The sequence below is a fragment of the Lygodium microphyllum genome, chromosome 22 (assembly GCF_053477565.2).
Source record: "Lygodium microphyllum isolate KBCC chromosome 22, Lygodium_microphyllum_v1.1.10, whole genome shotgun sequence".
In the NCBI taxonomy this organism is placed as follows: domain Eukaryota; kingdom Viridiplantae; phylum Streptophyta; class Polypodiopsida; order Schizaeales; family Lygodiaceae; genus Lygodium; species Lygodium microphyllum.
The window spans coordinates 41865541-41891330 of NC_141156.1; the positions used below are offsets into that span (position 1 = coordinate 41865541).

The 25790-nt window shown below is 38.8% G+C and overlaps 1 protein-coding gene across 3 annotated transcripts in view; it reads right to left on the reverse strand.

The window, feature by feature from the left end:
- Positions 1-9526: 9526 nt before the first annotated feature.
- The window catches only part of LOC148017075 (phosphatidylinositol-3-phosphatase SAC1-like), a 59230-nt gene continuing 42966 nt past the window's right edge, over positions 9527-25790 (reverse strand). Inside the window, exons 15-16 of one of the 3 annotated variants that reach the window (XM_087662644.1) lie at positions 14215-14323; positions 9527-10337 (exon numbers count right to left, since the gene is read on the reverse strand). In XM_087662644.1, the coding sequence (XP_087518770.1) occupies positions 10095-10337; positions 14215-14323 (352 nt within the window). In that variant the 3' untranslated portion in view covers positions 9527-10094. The remainder of the gene's footprint in view (positions 10338-14214; positions 14324-25790) is intronic. The other 2 variants (XM_087662643.1, XM_087662645.1) reach the window with 2 other exon arrangements.

Sequence of the window (25790 nt, forward strand, 5' to 3'; positions counted from 1 at the left end):
ATTGGTCTTGTCTGTGTCTATGTTCTCATGAGTCTTGTCTTCATCTTCCATCCTCCATAGCTCCTGCCATGCTCTAGATCCCTGTTTTCTCACACATAGTAGCAGAGAGACTTTTGCATGGGTTGTTGTGTGTCTATTACATAACGTTCTACCCCTGTTTATATAGTAGTGAGAGGGAAGGGGGTAAAGAGAGGGTGCGTGCTTTTTGGCATTTTTAATGATATCATCGATGACAAAGATTTCTTTTTTTTTTGCCTTGCAACTTGTTTGGATCATAACTTCATCATATGAACCCCAAATACAGTCGTTTGGATACTTAAAACGATCGGAATGCATATAATCAACAAGCGACGCTAGTAGAATTGCGAAAATCCATTAAAAATATTCTAAAATAAAGATTTTTAAAAATCACATTATTTTTATCCATCTTTTGTCTTGGACAACTTATTCCCTTCAAAATAAGTCACAGTATATATTTGGATCCATTTTAAGTCAAAATTAAGTCATCTAAACATGATACTAGAGATTTCAGACTATTCTAGTAAACCAGTCCTACTTTTTGTAAATTGTGTAGAGATTCTGCAATTTTTTTTTCCATGTGTGGACGTGCAACATAAATCAATTTTCTTTTGAATGTACGCACATTGTTTATTAAAATAAACTAAGTAATGGGGACATTACAAAAGTACTCAAAAATGGCATCAAAGAGTGATATCGCAAACAATTAGCTTGATGCTCTATTTATTACAATAGTTAAATACCTTGCATAAACTAAGCTATGGTAGCTCAAATTAGTTTAATAAACATCTCAAGGCATCCACCAAGTATGTACCAAAGATCTAGTATCAAATGGGCATCTGTATGAGCAACACAAGAGCTAGAATCTCTAAGAGTACAATGTTCCAGGTCTGCAATAGCAAGTTTGATGTATATTACAACACATAATAGAGGTGTAGGACCTCAAATCTATGCCCAAACCCACAAGATCAATATTGGGAGTGTCCAAAATGATGGCCAAGGTTGTCAAGGTTACCAAGGTTGTCCAAGAGCTCAAGGAGGAGGCAAACTTACTAAGAATGGGGGAGCAAAGCAAGTGCAATTCACATTGAACCTATTGTACATGTTGTTGCTCTTGCTGAGGTAGATGGGGCACAAGATGCACACTAAGGTACTCAAGGAAGCCATATGAAGTCCTAAAACAAGTCCAAGTAGACCAGGAAGAAGCAAGAGATCAATGCTCACCTCAAATGGGAGAAAGCCATGACTACCATGAACAATGAGCTATAGGTGTTGAGTTTGGACAATAAAGCAATCTCACTAATGAAGCTCCTGATCAAGGGCTCTAATACTAGTTGAAGGGTTGCCATGAATAGTGAGCTAAAGTGTTGAGTTTCAAGCTAAAGCAATCGTTGCTAATGAAGCTATGAATCAAGGGCTCTAATACTAATTAAAGAGAGAAGCCCGAGTGGGAGCACAAGCAAGAGGAAGTAAGGAAGGTGCAAGCTATAGCAACTGGACCAAGCGACCAAGAAAGAGAGACTCAAGATGTGGGAACTCCAAAAATCAAAATGTGTGACTAGCCTTCCCTTATTCGTTAGTCACTAAAAGAATAAAGAATGAATTGGCAATGTACAAGTATGTGGTTACTATTAGTGTAGTGAATACACGGGTGGCATAAGCACTGGTATCTTTATCTCCAACAAAAATGACTATTTATCCACTCAACTCATGGAATGACCAAATAGAACTGTATAACCAAAATATTTAGAAGAAAATGATCAGTTTACAAAAGGAATATCATAATTGAAAATTTTTCACAAAACTAAACAATAGGTTGCTCTAGGATAGTAACATACCAGTACTTAACTGAAAATTATAAATTCTTATGCTGACAATTTCTCATTCATCATGAAAATTTCAATAATTCTTTTCTTAGCAAATGCCTCATTTGTATAGTAATGCCAACATCCGTGAAACATGGTACCAGGTATTGACTATGCATGCCTTGTGCAAACAACATGCATGAAACAATGTCTAGTGTTCTATTTGTATTTTGATGGCATGTCACATTTGTAGTCAAATTCAAGAAGCGGGATTAACAAGTTGTGCATCCAAAGAGTACATCAAATTCTGAGATAATTACATAAAGATGGTTATTGCAATTTCTACGGTACACAGGGGCACTACACTTTTGATAATGCTACTTTGATTTAAGTAGATAGAGGCCTACCACCAACAACTTGTCAAAGTTAGGAACAACAATTACATAGCATGAAATAAATTGAAGGCAATTAATTGCTCATGTTACAAAGGCCACCAAAGGGGTTGGAGTTCGTGGTGATCATCGATTCCAAATGACCCACAAAATCCATTGCGAGTAGTGCAAGTAGTCTATTCATTGCATGTAAAAAGCATACCGCACATGATAGGGAGAAGCATGAAAACAATCGTGCCTTGGAGGGGTTTTAAGTTTTGACCACTTGACCTCCTCTTGCCCCCCCTCCCCCATAAATTTTTTTTTTAAAAAACATGGCAAGAACAACTCCTCTCTTTCTTTTTTTCACATACACCGAAAAAACCCCAAAAACCATAGTAAGAATAGCTCCTCTCTCTCTCATGAAAAAAAGGAATTGATATCCCAAAACTTTTAGATAGTCCCTATTACAAATCTCCCCTCTATTCTTTTTGAGATGCAAGCCTACCCAAAACTTGTTCCATGGCATCAAAATGCCTCAATCTCAAATCCTCAATTAGCTTCAATTTTAGGCATGCCATGCCTTGCTTCATAGCCATAGCTATCAGAGTCTACACACATGGGGATGAAACCAATAACCATGGTAGGCTCTCCTCATCACTATCTCTGAGGAGGGTCTTAAAGACCCCAAAGAGTTGGGACCTACGGCCCGAATTGCACCTAATACACGTGAGCAATCATGACCAATTTCAACATATGTACAATGGATAGTATATTGGTTGAACATCTCCCTCGCTTTTGAGAGGTTATAAATGCTCCGAACTTTTCTATCTTTAAACTTCTCTCTATGGTAATTTTCTGTTTCTCCTTTGAATTTTTGTTTTGCCCTATAAGTTATTTCTTTATAATTTCTCATCAGGATTTTTCTCTCTCCCTAGAAGTTATTTCCTTAATCTTTAAACTTCTGAACTCTTTGGTAATTTATTATTTCTCCATTAGAATTTTTGTTTCTTTGTGAACGTTATTTCCTCGGAACTATTTGTTCTCTCCCCCTAGAAGTAATTTCCTTAACTTTGGGCTTCAAAAGTTTGGAAGAGGGGCTCAAAATAAAAATGCAAACTTGTAAAAGGTAAGGTTTAAATATTAAAATTTCTAGGGAGAAGTAAAAAGACTAAAATATGAACAAAGAGAGAAGTTCAAGATTTGGAGGATTTAAACTTACAACCTTAACCACAAGAAAGTTTCAATCATTACACTATCCATTGTACTCATGTAGGAATTGGCAAATTTTAAAGTAAGTATGTAGCAATTACCAAGTTTTGGCATATCAATCTTTAATAACAATTTTCTGGAAATCACTTTTCGATGGTTTGAGTTTACTTTATCAAAAAGCACGGGGTGGGTTATGGAGTGCAATTTGGACTGTGGATCCCAACTCGTTGAGGTCTTTTAAGACCCTTGGGAGGGCAGCCTTGGGTCATCTCTCTCTCTCTCTCTCTCTCTCTCTCTCTCGGAGTTCATCCTCTAGTCGGGGACCCAGTTCTTCAACACGATGAAGCTGGGCTACTCTAAATGGACCTCTTCTTCTTCCCCTCTCTCTCTCTCTCTCTCTCTCTCTCTCTCTGGGAGTTCATCCTCTACTGGGACTTAGAGAGTTCTTCAACAGAATGAAGTATGTGAAGAACCGGTGGTTGAACTGAGCCTGCCGCTGCAGAGCAAATGAGACGGCAGCACAATGAGGTGTGCTATCTGCCAGAAGATACTCAATGAGGAGAGGATCAGCAGGGATGAAAGGAGTGGATGCAGGTGCTTTCGATGTGCGCAGTGATGGCGAGGAGACGGCAGGGATCTCGATGCAGGCGGCAATGGCGACCCAATGGCGAGGAGATGGCACTGGGGAGGTAGCCTCAGCTCATAGCTTGAGGGGGGTGAGCTTTGGGAGGCAGGCACAACTCTGGCGGGCTTGAGCTTGAGGTGCGGCAGCACTTCCAAGGACACGGTGGCGAGGGACGCCTGGGTCTGCGCCAAGTATGTCAGGGGAGAGCTTCCGAGGGTATGGAAGCGTATCGAGAGTATGGATAGTTGATGGAAGGGGGTTGGCAGCACAGCACGCGGGGTGCGACAGAAAGGCGAGACGATGGAGGCTTCGAAGAGCGAGGCGGCTGTATGGGAGGGAGGTGGCATCAGCCCAACAACGAAGGCTTCGCTCTTTAATTTCGCTTGCCAAAAACGTTTCCTAAAACCTGAATACGGTCGCGGTTTTCACACGCGAACATGATAAGAATATGCTTTTCTTGAAATATCTATACAAACAGATTGGACTTCAAATGTATTGAGAACATTAGGTCTGGTGAATGTCTATAAGCTACAATTTGCAGCAACGACTACAAAAGTCACTCCTCTCTGCGTGGAATAGCATAAGTTGTGGAAGTCTATAATGAACATGTAGATGTAGACAATAAATCCTTATCCTTTGCCTATGCATAATTACCCCATGTTTTTTCATATACATAAACATTGTGATCATCTTAAATCATTTTAAACCTCTTGAGATTGTAAGGGTTTTGTACTTCAATATATGCAATTCATAGATATGTTGGATTTATGACCCATAAAGTTGTCTTAATACAAATACTCGATTGCTAGCATGATATGTCGGGTTCACTTTTAATAGATATTGATGCAAGTATACATGAAACCATCAATTCATCTATAATTTTGTTCCTAGGAGGAAAGAGAGAGAGAGAGAGAGAGAGGTTGTTACATTTCAATAGGTGGCAGGTTTGCAATGCCTTTCGTCTTTGTTAATGGACTCCTTAGAGGGAATACCAATTGCAAAAAATGGCTGTTTGAATTTTCATGAGCCCTTATTTAAGATGCTAGGGTTCCAAATCCCCTCAAAAGGATGATGAGCAAGTGCTACAAAGAATAATTGCCAAAAAAAAGTATTATAGCTTTAAGTACCTTTAAAAAACATTTCATTATGTGTAATACCATTTGTTATGCATGGTGTACTACTTGATTTTTTGTGAGGAAAGAGAAGTGATTTGTGCGCAGAAACATGCACACTTTGCCATTGCACAATGTCATACAAATGCTCCATTGCTTTCTAACAATGCTTGTCCACAAAAGAGAGAACTTTTTAAGATTGTTTTTAGTAAACATTATGCCTTTTATGATTACAATCCATGTGTGTTGCACGATAAAGAATTCCTTGATTCTTTGTAATGTTTTCTTTCACGTGTACCTAAGAATTAACCAAAAAAAAAATTGGATAACAATTTTTTTAAATTGTGAACTCCTTGTTCTAATGGTGTGGCATAAGGGATCAAACCACTATTAGGAGTTGTTGTGTTGGAGCCTAGTGGTTTTAATGATTTGCATCCTTCAATAGTTGCTTACAACAAGAAATTATTAGGATCCTCCCCTTTGCTCTATATCAAAAAAAGGATGATTGTGCCACCATGATCATGCATGAACATTATGACACTTGACTTATCATCAATGTGTGAACATGGGTTGAGCAATGTTCACAAAAACCATTTTTGGTAACAAATAGAACAATCTTTAATTCAAAACTTAAATAACAATGTTTCAAACCTTGGGCTAAGGCCCTAAGAAAGCTACCTAAAATTGGTAACCAAACTAAATTATTAAATGAACAAGAAGAATTAAAACAAATTATAGTTGTTTGATGTGTATTCGATTCTGTTTGTGCATCTTCAAACATTTGCATCAATAAGATGTGAAACATAAGTGCAGGCTAAGTAAATATTACACATCAAGATGTATTATGGTTGCAATAGCATAATCAATACAATTTGGCTACAAAACATGGTTTCTTTGCTAACCATGACACCTTCTATATATTGGATTTGAACACTTTTTGAATCTGTGTGGTCATAAGGGATGATTTGCAATGAGATCAATAGCTTATAAATGATGAGCATGGTACATGACTGGTAATTCGATATATGTTGTAGCAAGAGATTTATGAGATTAGGACATTATACTTTACAAACATCTAGATTTCATGCACAAATGTGGGAAGACATGCTACACTAATATGTAGCAATTTTATTAAATCTCCTCATCGTAATGACAATACTACTAGTATTCCAATGTTTTGTAATTTAAATGCAAAAATCAAACATTGTGATTAGCCTTAAATTGCAAAAATCTTTGTGCAAAATTTTAAAGCCAAAGTCATGGGTTATACTTATTGTCATAATGCTCAATAATTGAGCTCGTATAGAAAAGTAACATTTTTTATTGCTCAATATTATTTTCTTTTTCAAACGTACAATATGACATATCATTCCCTCCTATTACTTGACCATTCTCCAAAATGACTAAGTCTACATTTCAACATTCCATTGGATGGTACAACTTTTCAATATTCAACTAGATGGCACATCTATGACCTATAAGATATTATTATATATAAATAGTAGCTATTAATCACATCTAGAATTTAGACGTGCTACATATGGCTATCTATCCTACCTTGTTTGGTATATTCTCCACTTCTAAAAGCTTACATGCTGGTAGACAAAGGATGTTTTTCTTAAGAGTTAAAAAACATGTTTATGACTCATGAATATTAAGTTTGAATTAACAAATATATGTACAAAAACATTCACGAAAGCTTTCTCTTAGCCACCAACTTCCATATTTAATTGATGTTACGAATGTTAATATGGAATTTTCTTATGATGCTACTTGACACAATTGAGAATGGCATTGGAGTAATTTTTGCCTACATTGAATTAGATTGTGCACTCAAACATTTGGATAAATGTAAACCTCCAAATAGGATGATATGATGATAAAATTGTATATGACCTCAAAATGATCTTATACATTGTCTTAATGAAGATGAATTTTGCCTGCCAACATCAATAATTACTTAATAAATGAAAACATGATGTTATCATGTGATATTTTTAAAACAATTCTACAAAGCCCTTACATTTTTTTGTGGTCGATTATGCTTCCAAGTAATCTATAACACATCACGCAACACGGGTTTGTGGTTAGAAGGAAAAGTAATGATAATGTCATCAACCCTATTTACTAATGACTATTTACTAGTGAGGATGCAAGCTACACTTCGTAAGATGTATTGATTATGCAAGTGCATGTGAAAATACAATGCATTAAGACTCTAAATCACATACTACGTAAAAAGCGAGCATGGTGCATAAATGTAAAAAGAGGGCATGGTGCATAAACTATTCAATATCGTTTACTAGTAGATGCAATTGTGCAATGTATAAACAATAAAGATCGATCCATGCCTCAAACATGGTCTTAGGTTAGTGATTTGTTATATGCTACTCCCATTTACCACTGTTGCAATATATATGAACAAACTTACTGACACTAGAATGTACGAGTCGCAATTAGGTGCAAAGCATTATTTGATCTAATCCCATGTTAATAATTTCTTTTGATATCTAAAAATGATATGCAAGATCTTCAAGTTTTCATGAGCACTACCTACCTTTGAATTGGCAACTAGACTACCAAAGTTGTTGATTTTGGAACATTGTGATTGTCATTGCGACCAATGGATTGGTTGTGACAAAAGCTAGAGTAAAATAGGATACTAGGAACTCTCAACTTAGCCCTCACATGTTAGGCTTCATATAATCCAATCAATTCTTGAGACATGGAACTTTTACTAACTTGATTGGATTTAAAAATGATTATTATGCGCTTATGTATTAGGCAACAAAGTTTCTTTTGAAGACTTTTATAGATCTCAAGGCATCAAGATTTCTAAATATGCATTTGAATGTATACTTCCAAAGCACATTGAAGTTTAAAAATACTTGAGATTGCGATTCATTATCATGTCAAACCAAGAAAACTACCTTGGTAGTTATTCTCTCTCACAAAGAAACACCTTAAGAAATCATGTTGACTGCCATGTGTCTAAATGGCAGTTGTACACCACATTAGGGACCATTAGGAAGTGGAAGTCACATTCACGACTAAAATGCCATGCTATCAATACTCACTTATCTAATGCAAGATTAAAAGGAAACGTTTTTTCATTTAGTGGTGAGGCATGTTCCTTCACAAGGCAACTCTTTGAAAATTAAGTATGTCAACTATAGAACCATTGGCAATGAATGCACCAAGTAATCTATCAAACCTCATAAAATCTAAAAAATCTTTTAAGTATCATAAACCAAGATAATCCTTTATCCTCCTTGAGAGGAGGGACAACTCTTGGGATGGATTCATAGTGGACTACTTCGCTAGATGATAAAGTGAAAAAACTTATATTCTCCTCCATTGTATGCAGTTGCTCCTTGAACACCACATCACGGCTCGCTATGATCTTCTTTTGCCTCTTGGTCATACAATTTATAAGCCTTTTACTCATCACTATAATCCAAGAATATGCATTTTGTGCTTTTTGGATTTAACTTGTTTCTCTTATCCTTTGAAACATGTCCATAACATTCACATCCAAAAGCTCTAAAATGTAAGATAGATGGTTTCTTACCAAAATTGGTCTCATGAGGAGTTTTGTCCTTAAGAGCCTTTGTGTAACTTAGATTGAAAATGTAGACTATAGTATTAATAATTGATGCTCAAAACTAGTTAGGCAATCCCTTGCCCTTAAGCATGCACCTTGTCATTTCTACAATGGTGCGATTTTGACATTCAACAATGTCATTTTGCTGAGGTGTATGAGGTGTTATCAATTGATGTTTAATTTCTTTGCTCTTGTGAAAGTCTTCAAACTCCTTTGAGTTGAACTCACCACCACTATCTGTTCTAAACTTCTTCACACTTTGCCCCATTTCATTCTCAACAAGTTTTAGCCATTCTTTAAACTTACTGTCTTCTCACGAAGGAAGTGCACCCACATCCTCCTACGGTAATCATCGATAATCAATATAAAATAAGATCGCCCCGAGTCCTTTGTAGCATTTTACTACACAAGTCAATATCCACAAACTCATATTATGGTGGTGCCATTGTTCTAGCTAATGCGTTTAAAGTTTTAATCACCAAAAACTTACATAATAAGTTGTCATTTTGTTTCTTTGCAAGCCATCTTACCGTACAAATCTAAAGCCCTACTTGAACCCTAGGTTGACAAGCATGGAAAAGCACTATGGTACCTAAAGTCCTTGACATGGTGAAAATCAAAACTTCATGGAATTTGAAAAAGAAGTGTTGCCTTTTTCTATAGATGCATAATAGTTCTACTTGTAACAATACTACATCAAACTTCATAATTTGAGATACTCACGTGCATGCCTTTCTTTTTTCTTTTTCTTTTTTCTAGAGAAGGCTTGAAATTTGAAAGATGCAAGATGCTTCAAGGTTGTACCCAAGGCTTGAACTCACCCACCTGTGTACACACCCACACACAAAAACCACTTGGGCTACAACACAGCGACATGCATCCCTTTCTTAATAGTTGCATACTCAATTTCCTACTCGAACACTTGAAATATTATTGTGGGCTTTTCGAAGATTTTTCTAAGGATCTCTCAATATTCCTCTTCTTTCATTGGGCTACACACTGCACTTTCAAGATTGTAGACTCAAAGGATCATATAGACTTTCATGGATACTCCATTATTTCAACCTTACACCTATACTAGACTCTCATCATGACAATCTTTATATGATTGCTGCCATGCTGGTGGCTCTGCTGTTTCTGCTATGGACGCGTTTTGCCACTGTTTCCATATTTTCTTGATAGACTTTACTGTGAAGCCTACGCTTCTTTACTTTTGCCTCGAGGTTTTTCTTGTTCATTCCTTTATGGAACAAACAAGGGTGTGGGAGACATTTTATGTTGTTTTGAGGTTGGAAACTTGGATGAACAAAAGTTTTCCCGATTGGGAGAAAAGAGTCCATGGATCAATTACAGCAGATCACGTAACTTATCTCCTCCTAGAATCCAGTGTGTTAAAGGATCTCTGTCCTTCGAATAAGATCCGTTCACGATGTCACTCAAATCCTCACCTATGTGCTCATACTCATATAGAGCAGATTCCATTGCCATGGTAACTGTCTCATCATCAGCTTCACCAATTCCATCCAGTAGATTATACTTGCAATCTTCCTTCTCATCCAGGGTTGTCTCAAAAGGGTCCCACATCGTATCCTGGAATAGCTCACGAACACCAAGAAAACTGGTTAGCTTTCTTATGTGAATTGTAAAGCCCACTCAAACCAACAAATGAATACATCAGATGTGCAAAGTGAAGACGGCGTTCACTACAATAGCTTAACAATTGCTGAGAGATACATCCATGACAATTTACTGTATGAAAGCTCCTAGTCTCCGATGCATAAACAGTTCAATTTGAAAGACATTGTGGCAAAAGGGAAATCTTGGGCTTTGATGAATGAGATTAGCATGTGGTTAGCAAGAAAGCAGAACTTGCACCAACTACCAAAAGAATGTACCTTCACAGAGACATTCACAACAAAAAGATGCTCCATTAATGCACCATCTCATGTGGCTTCAATTCTTAAAATAGTCACAGGATATCCCATACATAGGTAACTAGGTTCATTGCATCATAAGTTTAGAACAGATGAGAAAAGAAAACATGAGTGGCTTGAAATCTGATTACAGCCCATTGCACAGCAGTACCATCACCATCAGAGAAACAGTGCTTTTCTGAACCAGCCATTTATACAAACAGGGTTTCATAGGCTGCTAGTTACCAATAATGTGGTAACCACGGGCATCTGACCTGAAAAGCACCACCATTAAGGTGTATGTAACAGTATACGGTACACAGCCTGAGAAATGCCTACTGTGCGCAAATGATAATGACAGAAGGCAAATGAGGAATCTTCAGTTCAAGGTGATTAAAATATATCCCACTTCCAAACAGTCAAGAATCCACTCTCAAACATAGTGATACTATACTTCGATTTGCTTTGTGGAAACATGACACATAAGATTCTTGGAAACAGCTGAAGGAGCTCTGATTGTCCCATCATGAAACCGTTGACTGCTGCTGTAAAAATGCAAATTATATACACCTTCTCAAGGAGATCACCAGCACATCAGAGGCCTATCCCAGCCATTGCCCAGCTGCCACACCCCTCGCCCAGCTTGGATCACCCTTTGCCATCCCCTTCAGAGCACCCAGCTGCTATTGCTATCATCCAAGTTGCTTTGTCTAGCTGACTTCTGCCATTGCCAGCCTGGGCACATGTGTTTTCAGCTGCCAGAGGTTCTACGGCTGCTGCTCCAGCCGGAGGACCTGCTGTGCCTTGTGTTTTACATCAGCACACCCACATTTTGCTGCAACTGGCTTGGACAGCCTGCAGTCATCATCTTTTGCCTCACCCTCGTGTTCATGCAGCTGCCTACACAGCCAACATACATGCATTTTGCTGCCCGGAGCCATCAGAGACATCCTGCTGCCTGGAGGACTGTTTTCACTCCCTTCACTGCTACAACAACATCACCTACATCCAGGGGACCATTGCTGCCACTTTTCGGTATCCATCCTGGGTACGGCGCCCTCTCAGAGCTGTTCTGAACATCTCCGACACCACCCTCACCTCACCTCATCCCTAATCCTCAAGACAGTTTGCGGCCCCTGTTGTTTCATATTAATTCATTCTGTACCTAAGCATTCTACAGACTCTGTTCCACTTGTCATATATTTTGCATCTCTTTTTGTTTGCCCTAGCATAATGTGATTAGAGTCCAAATGTGCATCATAATTAAAAGTTATTCTTTTATGATGGTTGTAGTACTAATGAGAAGATTCAATGTCCTTATCTAGTATAAATTACTATTGAATTTACTACTGTGAGTATTTTTACCTCAACATTATTTTCATAAACTAGAGATGGGTGATCAATAATGAGAAAGAAGATAATTGATTATATTGTGATCAATGGGGCTCTATTAAAGAAGAGGACTTTGGATCAAGTCGAAGTTGTACTTGTCAGGCATGTTGCCTGGTTGTTTGAAGGAGGGTAGTGATCAGAGAAAGCTAGTCAAGGCTCACTCGTCAACTAAGGCTCGCCCAAAGTTGATGCTGTGCAAGCCAATATGGCAGGTCAAGTCCATCTGATCATGTGGAGGGCTCCAAAACAACACATGCTTGGCCGGAAGCAAACAGTCAAAGCTTAGATGCCGACCCACTAAGGCCAACAATCACAACCCATAAAGGAATGAGGCGGCCACTTAGAGTAGCAGCCCATGAAGGTTTGATCATTGACCATGAAGGACCTTCACACGCTGCCTTAAAGGGCTCCTATCTTCAAAAGAAAGGTTTTAAAAAGAACCGCCAAACAACAGGGGATATACATTTCCCAACAATGGTACATGATGGAATTACTTTCAGCCTTTAGTCGAGTTGAGGGTTACCATTACAAAATTAATCCCATAGCAGTGTTACATGACAGGGGTCCTTTTGGGGTTTTTGTGTGGTTGAGAAGCATGCAATCTCTTAAGAGTCAAAGCCTTCCACTTGCCAAGAGTGAGTTGGTGGATGCTTGTCACTACAGGGATCACAAATATGTCAACTTTGCAGGGTTTTCAGAAATCTACAAGGCATCTGCACTATGTAATTAGAGGCCTCACCTTGAGAGGATAGTCAAAATTCCAAACATGTTGGGAATGTTGAGACTTGGAGATCTGTTATGGGCTCCTGTCATTTTCAGATCATTGAGCAGTAAGGTAGCAGCCAAGTGTTGCTCCCCCTCCAGAAGTGGCAGAGCAGAGGACCACTATTGTTTCTGCCCAGCTTACCCAGTACTGTTGAGAATGTTGCTTACACTCATCACCTTTTCCTAAGCAGCCAAGCATGGCTTCAGTGCAACAACTAGAGTTCCTAGTGGCTTCATATTGCACAAGGCATGTTATGTCATCTCAACAAGACATGAAACTGATCCATAACTTCACAACGGCGAGGAGGAAGATCTGCAGATCTCTTTATGAAGGGCCTTCCATTACAATACTTCGCATTTTTCAGCTCACTAAGCCTTCAAGCCCATCTACGATCTAAGAGGAAGTCTGAGAAGCTCATCCACCTACACTTTCTTCCTTAATTTGTGCATATTTGGCTCATTCACACATTGATTCTTCCTTCATCATTGTACATATTTGCCTGTCTAAATGCCATTCGCTTGGACCTGTCAGTGCTTGCTTTTAATCCTTTTCCACAAAAACTCACACTCCTTTCTTGCACAACTTTCTTTCTACATAGGAAAATTTGGATTATATATCTGTCTCCAAAACAGCACACAAGGTTCTCAGCACTTGTGAGTGCATATGAGTGAATGCAATCTTTGAAATCTGCCCTCCATTGACCTGTACTTTCACAGATTCACCTGTGACTTTCACTGCTTTAGGTCCATCAATTCCGAAAGAACAGATTTTAGATTTAACTCTGCAATTGTGGCCAACCCAATCTGGATCTTACTTTATCAATCTCTCATCTGTTTCACAAGTTGAACTCTCCAGTTTTTGTTTCATGGACCCTACTCCATAGATCAAGTCAAATGATACTCTTTGCAGGACTCATTCCAAATCTTGTTCTTTTCATGATCCTCTTGCTCAGGAAACCATCTCAAATGCTCACAGTATATCTGTATAGATGTTGTAAACTGAGATGCTAGTTGGCAGATCCATGTCTGCCAGGAAAATATTTGCCAATAGAAAGTGATAAGCATGCCATTATGAAACATCAATACCACAGCGGCTCCTCAATCAGAAAGATGAGGCAAACCATGCAACTCTTAAAAATTATATGTTGCCTGCAGTCAAGTGTCAAAACGCAGCATCAAGCTAATATACATCCTAAGACTTATGATTATGTGTGTCTAATGTGATGGCATTGACCATAAGACTATACCTAAGATTTCAAAAAAGGGGTAACTGTTGACCAAGCATTTAAATGGTGCAGTACATAAAACAACAAACTATCTTGTAGAGAATTTACTGCCCTAAACCAGCAACTCCACATATCTATATCACTTATTTGATAATCACGATCTCCACACACCTGACAGAATTGAGCATAATGCTTGTTGGCTTCACTATCAGCTACAGTGCCCGGAAGAAGACCACTTCCATACCAGCTATCATTTTCCGTTGTAGCAACTTTAAGATACCTGATTCAGGATTGCACCATACGAGGTTGTATCAGCTATGCTACAAACCAATTCCAGCACATATCATAAGATCTGATGTTCAAATAGAGTCTATGCTATGACTGTTTATGCTGAGTTGAAGAAACACTTTCAGCAAATCTAAGACACATTATCACAGAAGGAAGTCAAAGCGAAGCCAAGTTTTAAATATATGTATCAAGTTTGCTCCAAGTACCAACAGTGATCCTTATTTCTTGAATTGAGAAATACCAAGAACAATTGGTGTCAACCTGTTGAAGCACCATGAGTCTGAAAGCCTGAGCCAGTAAGGAGCATGAGAACCCACTATTTAATTAATCATTCCTCCCTTACATTATATCTCTGTACCTCTCTTCATGATGGTCCTTGACTAAATGCCACAAACCCATACCAAAGGCTATCCTATCCCTACAAAAAAGGTTGTGCCGCACAAGTTATTGAGCCACTGTCGGCCATATTTTTGTGATAAAACCAAAGCTAACCTCTCAATCTTCAATGACTTGGTCAACAGCCTCGATTAGCAATGGATAACCCTCCATCAAGTCCTGTTTGATTACCAAAACAACCTCTTTGTAGCCCTAATGTGAGAGCAAAGTGTAAACATCAAGGAGGAAAGAGAACTCAAAGAGGAAGAACTTATAGACAACAAAAGTGAAGAAAACACTGATGCCGACTCCATTGACTACAATATCAATGGCCAAATGATAGAGCAAATCTCAAAAGATCCAAACTCCCCCTCAAACAGAAGGCTTGCTTATAGATACAGGCGTAGACAAACTCAAATCAGAGTTGAAGTGGGTTTAAGGTATACTAATTCTAGTTGCTAAAATTCAGCAAGTATCAAAAATCACATCAAGAGCTTTGCACGGGTTAGGAGTACACATTCTAAGAAACCTGATCAACATGCTATAGAATATTAAAGATTCAATGGTTCGAAAGGAATACTGATGCTTAACAAAGATACAGCTACTATGCCCAAAAGAGAGCCAAGATCAAAAGGATGCACACACAGTGACATGCTCAGTGATTGACATATTTCTGAGGGTTGTTAGCATCTTGCTTCAGTCCCAAACACTTGGGCAAATTGCAATCACCATCTCTTGTATCTACCTTAATAGGAATACCATGTTCAGTCATCAAACTCTGCATGGAATTTAAGACGACATGGAACAGGTATACTCAAAACTTAGAAAAACTCACCTAGTGACCAAGCTTGGTCATCATGTCCCTCTCGAGCTAACCTTGATTTGCATCTCTGAATTTCTTTTCCTTGCAATTGGACATTGGAAATGTATGCATTTTCTTCTTATATTTTAAAGATACCAGTAGACCTTGTAAGTGTTCAAAATCATTCACAATCCACTGATTTTGTGCAGAGAATGAGCTAAAATCTCAGCTTGAACTTGAAGCACTAGCACACTTCTGGAAAGCCACATTGTAACTGCTTGATGGAGAGGGAACTTGCCATTAGAATTCACTTGAAGATTTCCTACATGATCAGAATCGAGATGATGCTCAGATGGTGAAAAGTGAGCAAGGGCTTGATTTAATAGCAAGTATAACTGCTTCTGCAAGCTTGTAGGTTTGATTATGGCTATGAAGATACATCTAATAGATCAGAAGCACAACATAACAATGTTAAATGGTGTGAAGCTTGTTATCAGGAAAATCCTGCTGTCTAGGAATTTGTCGCAGCAGATCTTGCAGGAACTATATGGTCAGTCTTTACTAGGGCTTTTGAACTAAGATTCAGAAGAGTTAGAATGCTGAAGATGACTGTGGCAGAGGAGGCAAGCTGAAGTACAGTGGATTGAGAAACTGTAAAGACAGACTAGGGAATGATAACTCTACCTCAAGATTGATTTCTTCAACCTAAGCTGGCCAGGAGAGAAAAGTTAGCATTGGATGTATCTCTCCAAGTTTCAACCAGTAGGCTTTTTTTTACATGGCAAGTCACCTATGCTAACTAGATGGAGATGAATGAAATATGAGTGGATTTCAACCTGGTTACCACAACAAAATGTTTGGATGTGTGTGCAATTGAAGCAAATGCGCTAACTTTCTAAGCTGGATTTTTTTTTATGCAACAATATTTGAGCAAGGTAATCAGCATACACAACACTCAAGATGAGAATAAATGCATTCTATTGCATTCAAAAGACAAATTCTGAAGTAAGTCCATTACATTAAGTTGTTTTGGGCCTTGTGCTTTTACAAGGGAGGAAAAAACACAAGGTGGATTGAAGAGATGAAAATTGATGAAGTTGAGATATTGGAACCAACCTTCCTCCTTGGAGAGAGTGGTAATGACCTGATTAATCAACAATTACAGCAAGATATAAAATTCACATAAATTGAAAATGCACACTTGACCACTTTAATATTGGACAATAGATAGCTTGTTAGCCCCAAAATAGGTGCCCCTTGCAAATATTCTTTAGCTTTTATTGCAAATGGATGGAGTACAACTAAGATTCTTTGATCTCCTCCACTAATCCAAGTGTCTCTTGCTATAAAGTCTAACCAATAAGCCTCCAATCCAATTTTCCCCTTGGTTTGATTAGGAATTGGCCTTCACCCTACTCGTTGAAAATGATATGGGCTGGCTGGCCTTTTCAATCTCTCTGAAATTCTCTAGTTTCAATTGGTAAAATTCAAGTCCTAGGCCTTCAATTTTGAGCAAGCATCCCGAGATGGTTGTCAAATAGGGTTTACAGAAGAAATTGATTGAAATCTCTTCCTCTAATGACTCAAGCTGCTGAAAACTGATGAGGGAAGCTGAGAACTAGCTAGAGAATGAGAGAGAATGACGTAGAGAGATAATTTTGTGATTTTCTTCACGAAAACCACCTCCAATTTACATGTCAGCAACAAGCAGTCCCCACAATAGCCTTGGATTAACATTAGGAGGCAATTGTACAAAACCCTCAAGACCACAATTAAGAAAGACATCTTCAACAAAGGCATAATTAGCTAGGGAATTTGCAAACCAATTCTACTATCAGGAAATAAGTTGGCAAGTCACTACCTCAAAGATCTCAAGGGCATCCCCAAGGTTGCATGATGGTACATTCTTAGAATGGAATCTCTCACACTATAGATCCCATTCAATTGATTGATCACTAATTATGAGTCACCTTTCATCGATAAATTGGTAAATACCATCACATCTGGCTAGATTTTATCCCATAATCAAGGCCTTGCATTCTGCCATGTTATTTGTAAAAGCAGTGCCTAAATATACTCCCATTTTCAAAACTACTCGATAACAAGGATCTTTAATGACAAAATCCCTATACTTGCATACTTAGTAGGTCTCAAGAAGCTCCATCAAAATACAATGTGTAAACCCAAGCTTCATTGATATAACTTGCCATCATAGTCAACCTACTCGTACTTATGATAATCAAAGTCTAATCAACAGAGAGGGTACAAAACAGGTACATTTTTTCCTTTAACATTGCACTCAATAGAATGCTAGTAAGAACTTGATGACAATGATGGCAATAGACTTGAATATCACATGTAAAATATCCATCTTGCCACTTAGTAATGTGATAACCCTAACTCCACCAAATCACTTTGCCCTGGCAGTAATGATGTTCTAAATATGGATGCTTAGGATAAGGAATGATTTTTCCCATCCAATAGTCTTGATAGCCTCTACAAGTTCAAGCTGAATTTCAAGGACATGCAAAGGCACCAAGTTCGACGTTAGCCCCTATACATAATAGTGATTTAGTTTTTTGAATTTTACTTTAGGTATGAACTCTGCCTCCAACTACTATCACTTGCTTATTTTGGCCCTTTTGGGGATATCACCTACTACTGTAGGCCTTTAAACAGCAGCTTCCAGCTTCTCAACAGGTCTCAAATGCTATAGAAGAGTTTAGGAGCCTCTTCTCCCTCTCCAATAGCCTCCTCCTCTCTCACAATGGTTGGAATAGACTTCCACCAATCCCCAAAAACGTTTTTTCCACTTGCATGCACAAGTTTTGCCAAGTGATAACCTTCTAATCCTATTTTCCCGCATTAATCAACTTGTTAAATAATTTTTAAAATTAATATTTTAAAAATTAATTCAATAATTATTCTAGAGCTCAAAACATTAATTTCACCGGTCAATAATTAAATTGGTCAAGCCAATTCCTCTCCCAAGTGTCCTTGAGCAATTATTCACCCTTAGACTGGTATTAATTAATTGATTGATGTCTAATCTATAATGTTATCACTGATATAGTAGCATGATACAAATGCTGACTCTTTCTATCTTTTTTCCCTTTTCAATCTGTTCTTCATCCAATTTTAGTGCAAACTTCAAAATTGGTCTAGGCCAAAATTTGAAAGCAAGTACCACCTAATACCTGTCAAGCGTAACTTATTACAACATTTCCCTTTGGCACCAACTGTTATCTCGAGGTCCTAGGACCCACATGATAAAATAATCGACTTGCATCTCACGTGTACAAGTCACCTTTGCACATTTAATTAACTTTTAATCAAATGCTAAGCAAACCATTAATATTTCGTGTCCTCATGACAAACCTCCCCCCTTGCAATCATCCTCCATTAGCCACAATGTGCCAAAGTAAAATGCACTGGAATTTTCCAAAAGGCATCATAGTGTAAATAACGTTGGCCACTGTTGTTTAACCATGCTAATGCCAAACACTTACTGGAAATTTCCAACTAGCATAAATATAACATGAGACTCATAAAGGACCCAAAACTTCTACAAGAAACCCATAAAATGCAGATCTCAATAGCATATCACGATTGTTTTGGCCAAACAACCATAGGAAAACATAAACTAAGTATAAGCCATAGTGAACTATCAATGGAGTTCATAAAACATGTTGTTGTCCGCAAAACTAGTTGTGTACCACTAAAAACTAATGATCATACATTAAAAACCAGCAATCGATAATAATCTCTATTGATCATAGACTGATGCATACTGATGCAAATTTATAGTTTCAAAGATGCAGTGAAAACCATATCCATCTGCATACCAACTCATAGTGACTAGTACACTAAATAGTAATCCCAATGGCAAAAATATTATCAACATAAAGTATCCTAGAAGCAAACCAAGTACATCCAAGATCCCAATGGCCATAGAAACACTTGGCTACTCGATCACGGCAACAACATGGTCACGCACACTAGATACATGAAGTGGATACAACGTATCACTCTTGCAACTTCTCGCAATAACCCTAGATCCCTTACAGATCTTCCATTTTCCATCACCAAAGGTGATATGAAAACCATCATCATCTAGCTGCCCTGTGTTGATCAAGGTCTTCTTGAGCTGAGGTACATACCGTACATACTAAAGTGTAAAAACAGAGCCATGCTGAAACTGTAACTGCACACTGCCAATACCTGCAATCTCACATGCATAGTTGTCCCTAAGATAGAACCCCCTGTATATGTGGAAAACCACTCACGATGAGGGGTGACATGAAAGGAAGCACCTGAATCAAGAATCCAAGTACGCATGTCATTATCTCTATCTGCAAGTAGAGCATGTGCACCAAAATGTGAAGAGACAAAGAGTACATCACTCCCACTATCACTGTCATGAGTGACTACATTCACCTCTTCAATTTTTACATTGTTTTTCTTAGGTTGACTGCCCTTCTTCTCTTCCTTGCAATCATTTGTCTTCTTGTCTTTTCCTTTCTCTTTCTTCCATTTGTAGCAGTCACGTTTGAAGTGACCCTTCTTGCCACAATGATGGCATTCAACATCTTTGCCACGTGATTTACTGCGTCCCTTGCTATCATATTTGCCCTTTTGCTATGATCTGCCTCTAGTACGCAAAGCACTGGAAGACTTGCTGGATGCATTGTTCTGCTATTCATCTCTTCCATAAGTAGAGCACTCTCTACATCAGCATACAAAAGGATCACATGAGAATTGCTCATAGCAGTCCTGAATATATCCCAACTCTTTGGTAGAGTGCAAAGCAAGAAAGTAGCCTTAAATTCCTCATCAATCATGAACTTCAAGGCAACCAGCTGGCTGAAAATGGAGTTAAACTCACTCAAGTGAGTAGACATTGATGTACCTTCTTTCATACGCAAATCCATAAGCTTTTTCAACCAATACACTTTACTTGCAGCGCTCTTCTGTGCATACAGTTCTTCCACTCTAGTCCATATAGCATATGCAGAATCCAAACCTTCAATGTTGAACAGCAAGGCATCAGAAATCGATAGCTCTATGGTTGAGCGTGCAAGTTCATTCAACTCATCCCAATCATCCTGATCCATGTCCGCAGGCTTTTGCCCCTTTAGTTTTGATCGGCTTTGCCTACTTCTTTTGTAACAGGATATTGTAGCACTGTTTTTGCCACACTGCAAAATTATGTGCGCCTTCAAGCTTCTTTATATGCATCAAATTACTGCTGTCATTGCTACCAGCCATGGTTTTCAGCTCAAAAGTGACCAAAAAACCAGTGAATGCAGGCCCAAATTGTCACCCAAGTGACCAAGGTACAAACAAGTACCAATCAGCAATAAATGACCACGCAGAAGTACAGATTTCAAATCTGTAATTCAATTTTCAGAAGTACCAAACCAAGTGCTGCAGCATTATCCAACTGATTACAGCTGTTCCAAACGGCATGTGCATCACATTACATGAGAAATCCCAAAATTTCAGCTGCAATTTGTGTTGTACGTGTAGCCATGGGAATAAAATTTGACATGAACGGTCAAAAGCCCCAAAATTTTGTGCTCAAAAGCGTCAAACACACTTCTGCATTTCCTCTGTCATGCATAGGACTGTCCAATTTTGCCAAAATAAAGCAATTTCAACAAAACCCCCAAATTTCACCAAGTGTTGATGTCCAAATTGCGCGGAAAAACCTGCATTTACATAAAATGACCAAATGCTGCACAATTTTTGCCCAAATTGCAAAAGCCCCAAATTGCACGGGGTCCAATGTGCCTCAATGTCGAGAAATTGGGTTAATTTCAGCCCAATTAGTGCATGTACATGAAAAGCCCGAAATGTCGAGGACAAAATGTCACAAATTCCTGCAATTTCTGAGACAAATTTGCTTGTTCTGCATCAAATTTCCCAAATTTGGGAAAAGCCCCAAATTTTCGGGCTAAATGTTGAGAAATTTCACTCAGATGAGTAAAATTTCAACAATTTTGGCGAAATCCCCAATTCAAATGCGCATGATGTCTACAAATCCGACGCAGATACCTCAAGTTTTCACAAACACTGCTCAATCTGGCAAAGCCCCAACTTTCTAGGCCAAAATTGCACAAATTTTATGTTCTGTACTTGCACGCGCGAACCTTGATTAGGGGGAGGAGTTTAAGAGAAAGATTTTTTTGAAAAAAAAAAGTTTCGAATGATGGGTCTATTGACCCGTCAGGCCTCCCCATTGCGCGCTCGCCTGCTGGTCCCGTCACCGTCGCACGCCCCGTCAAGCCTGTCCTTGCCCGCTGCTGGTTTCGTCACGCATTGACTACTGCCCACTATCCGCCACGTCACGCTGCAATACTGCAAACCTGCTCGACCGGTTGTCGCCCGTCACTCCACGCTGGGGCCACACGGCTATAGTTCCCGCTGCTCCACGCTGGGGGCCAAGTGCACACTCTCCACAGCCTGTCAGCTTTCTGCAGCTCACAAGTGCCTCAGCCTAACTGACGATCGTGCTCAGCACGCTCAGCACCTTACACTCTGATACCAGTTTGAAGGAATCTATTAGGCACGGAGATAGAGGTAGACAGACCTTACGCTCAGTGAGAGAGACAGAGAGTGCGAGTAAGCAAAGTAGAGAGTGAACACGTTTTTCAGTACAATGACGAGTGCACCACTTTAGGTTTTAGATAGATATATGTATGAAAGTACAATGTGCTAAGGGTGTGTTCACACCCGTGCACATATAAAAGGCACGATGGCCCTTTATTCCCAACACACCGTTGCATTGCATTCTACATAAGCATGAAACTTTGCATCATCCTTTACATTACCCCATGTATTGGCATTCTATTCATATGAATATGCATTTGTGTGCATTTATCATTTTTCAGACACCCTTGGAGCGGTCAATTCTAGATCCACCATACTCATGGAATTGCACGCGGCAATCCCCAAAGACAGACTTTTTTTTTGCCTATGCTTACATGCCGGCTTCGCTTGTCTTACTTGCTCCCCCATTGTATTGCTTGTCTCCACATATTGTCCATATAATTGACATACACACACCCACCCTTAGATAATCCCTAAGCACTTATCCTAGTAGTATATGGAATTGTTTTGCTTGTTTTCTAAAGGTAGTTGGGCTATCCATCATTTTTTCTCGTACTTCAAGGCACACTGACTCAATGGGACGAACACGAATTTGAAACCCTCATTTAAAGCTAAATTCTGCAACAAATTGAAACAAAGCCCTACAAAACAAAAAAAAATACCGATGAGCACCCTTAATCTGATACCCTAGCCTCTCTAGGGTGATCACTTGGACTCCCTTGGTAAGGTAATCATCGCCTTTGTAGTCTTGGTAGGTCATTGGGCAACCAACATGCACCCTTTGCCCGATGCCTTGACTACTTTGAGGTGAGACATCTTGGGGTAAAAGAAAATAAACACAAGGGTTTATTTCTCATGGCTCAATTTTAGCCTTGAGAGGGGGTGTTGAGCTAAAATTACATCACTCTGACTTAAACAGCTCCAAAACACACTTATATAATGAAGAAACATTATTATTTTAGAAAGAAACGTAAACATAGAGAGTTATTGTGTCCCACATGCCAAACCTTAATTTTAGTACCCCAAGCTGTCTATAAATAGACATACAATCCACCACTCTCCCTCAGGTTTCATGAGCCATATCTTTGCTGCCCACACCCTCTTCATGGAGGACATCGTGATTAGAACTTCCCATTGTTGTCTGCTACCATTTGGCACCTAATTCTAACCTTCATCTCCACCTATGAGCTGTTGCCTACTGCCCTAAGCTATCGCTTGCATCTAAGAGCTATCGCCTAGTACCTAGAGCTGTCGCCTACTATCTGAAACTTGTGTTTGCTGCTAATGTCATCATTCTAGAGCTATCACCATCATTCAAATCCTATGTTTACTGAGTTTCTCTCTTCTCCAATTGTCACCTATACTTTTTGCACAATTGTCTATCATTTCTAGTTGTCGCCTAATTTTCTCTCCTCAAGTACTTGTATTTTTAGTCTTTCTATCTTCTCATTGTCTATCTACATCAAATCGAGTCTCTCTTGCTATGCTAGGTTTGCAATTGTTCGACACACGAAGCTTGCATTGCTGCCTTTCGGGATCCGTTCAGAGTACAACACACTCTCCAGCTCATAACCTTTGCCTTGATCCCAGAGATAACAAGAGTTCAAGGTTTAGTATTCACTGCATAGTTTGTTTGCTGCATGAGCACTATATATTCAGTAGTCATTCACTTCATCATTCATTATATTAGTGTCCCTATATTACCCTAACCCTAATTGCGTTCTGTGTTCATCAATTTGTGCTCTGTTGTATGATTGGTTTTATGTTTTTTTACATTTAGAGCATTTCTTCACAACATCATCATCAACCTTTTCTAGTTTCCTCCCCTCTGCCTGTGCGATATTGATTCGGCATCTCCCTTGCTATGTTTGTCATTGTGAGACATCTTAGAGGCTACCTTCCTGTGATTCAAGATCCCTCAGGAATACGACACACTCTCCAACTCATTGCCTCTGCCTCGATCCTCGAGACATGAGAGTTCAAGATACAGTTTTTATTCCCTACACTATTTGTTTGCTACATGAGCATCGTATTATATTTATTCATTCATTCAAATCTTCATTGTGTTCATTTTCTTTCAGTTACCCTTAACCCTAAAGATTTTCTGATCTCCTCCACTAACCCAAGTGTCTCTTGCTGTGAACTTTGACCAGCAAGCCTCCAAACTGATTTGCCCCTTGGTTTGCTTGGGGATTGGCCTTCACTCTACTCGTTGAAACACAAATTCAGCCTCAAATTTGACATGGGCTAGCTGGCCTCTTAAATCTCCCTAAAATTCTTCAATTTTAGCCGCCGGAATTAAAGTCTTAAGCCTTCAATTTTGAGCATGTATCCAAATGTAGCTGTCGAAACCCTAATTTCTCCTATGATTTAGGGTTTATATCAAAGATTGACTAAAATCTCTTCCTTTGATGACACAAACTACTGGAAAATGATGAGCGAAGCTGAAAAATGGCTGGAAAATGAGAGAGAATGTTGTGAAGAGAATTTTGTGATTTTCTTTGCAAAAACCGCCTCCAATTTGTTGCTGCCCTGATCAGGAGAGTCCATTCTGCAGTCACCTTCAGTCTGGGAGACCAAAATGGCTGTAACCAACCTCTACCTACTATCACCTGCATGTTCTGGCCCTTTTGGGGGTATCACCTACTACTATAGGCCTTCAAACAACTATTTTCAACTAGGCAAGTCTCCAATGCTATAGAACAATTCGGCAACCTCTCCTCCCTCTCCAACAATCTCCTCTCTCACAATTGGTGGAGTAGACTTCTACCAGCCCCCAAAAACGTTTTTCCCGCTTGCATGGGCAAGTTTTGCTAAGTGACAGCCTTCTTATCCCATTTTCCAATATTAAGTTAATTTTTAAATATTACTTTTAAAAATTAATTTAATAAATTTTCTAGTGCTTAGAAAATTAATCTCACCAACCAATAATTAAATTGGTAATATTTTGGGATCCCTAGCCCACTACCGTGAAATAACTTACTTGCACACATCAATTGTGCATCTCACATTTACACATTTGATTATTAAATTGATCAAATGCTAAGCAAAGCATTCAAATTTCACGTCCCCGTGACAAACCTCTCCCTTGAAATCCTACCAATCGTCCTCGATTGCACTACAATGTGGCAAAGCAAAGTATACTATACTACAATTTCTATAGGGTATCATAGTTAAAACAATGTTGGCACTATTGCTTAGGAGATAGTCCCAACAAGATACATGTCTAGGATTTGTGATTTACTTGAGCATATGGTTCTCATAGATAGCCTTTTTTTAAGTGCTTGTCCCCATATGCCAAAGTATACCTCCCATATAAACGCCTAATGCACATACCCCCACTTTTGAGTGCGTCTAAAATGTGAAAAATCGCTAACAAGGATCTAGCTAATGGCCTATAATAAACTACAATTATTCTGGGTGCAAGAAATCCTAATCATAGATAGCCCTTTGCAAGCTGCAAAGCATGCATCCATGTTTTCCATATACCAATCAACCTCAAAGATCTTGTCCTTTTTTGTGTGCAAAATAGAGTATACCTTCTTGCCCACCTCCATTGTTAGGTTAGGATTCAACTACATGCACGCACACATACTCACAATGAACAAGTGAACAGTAAGAAAGAAAGAGTGTTGGAATATCATATCCACTATGTGAGAATGATATGAAA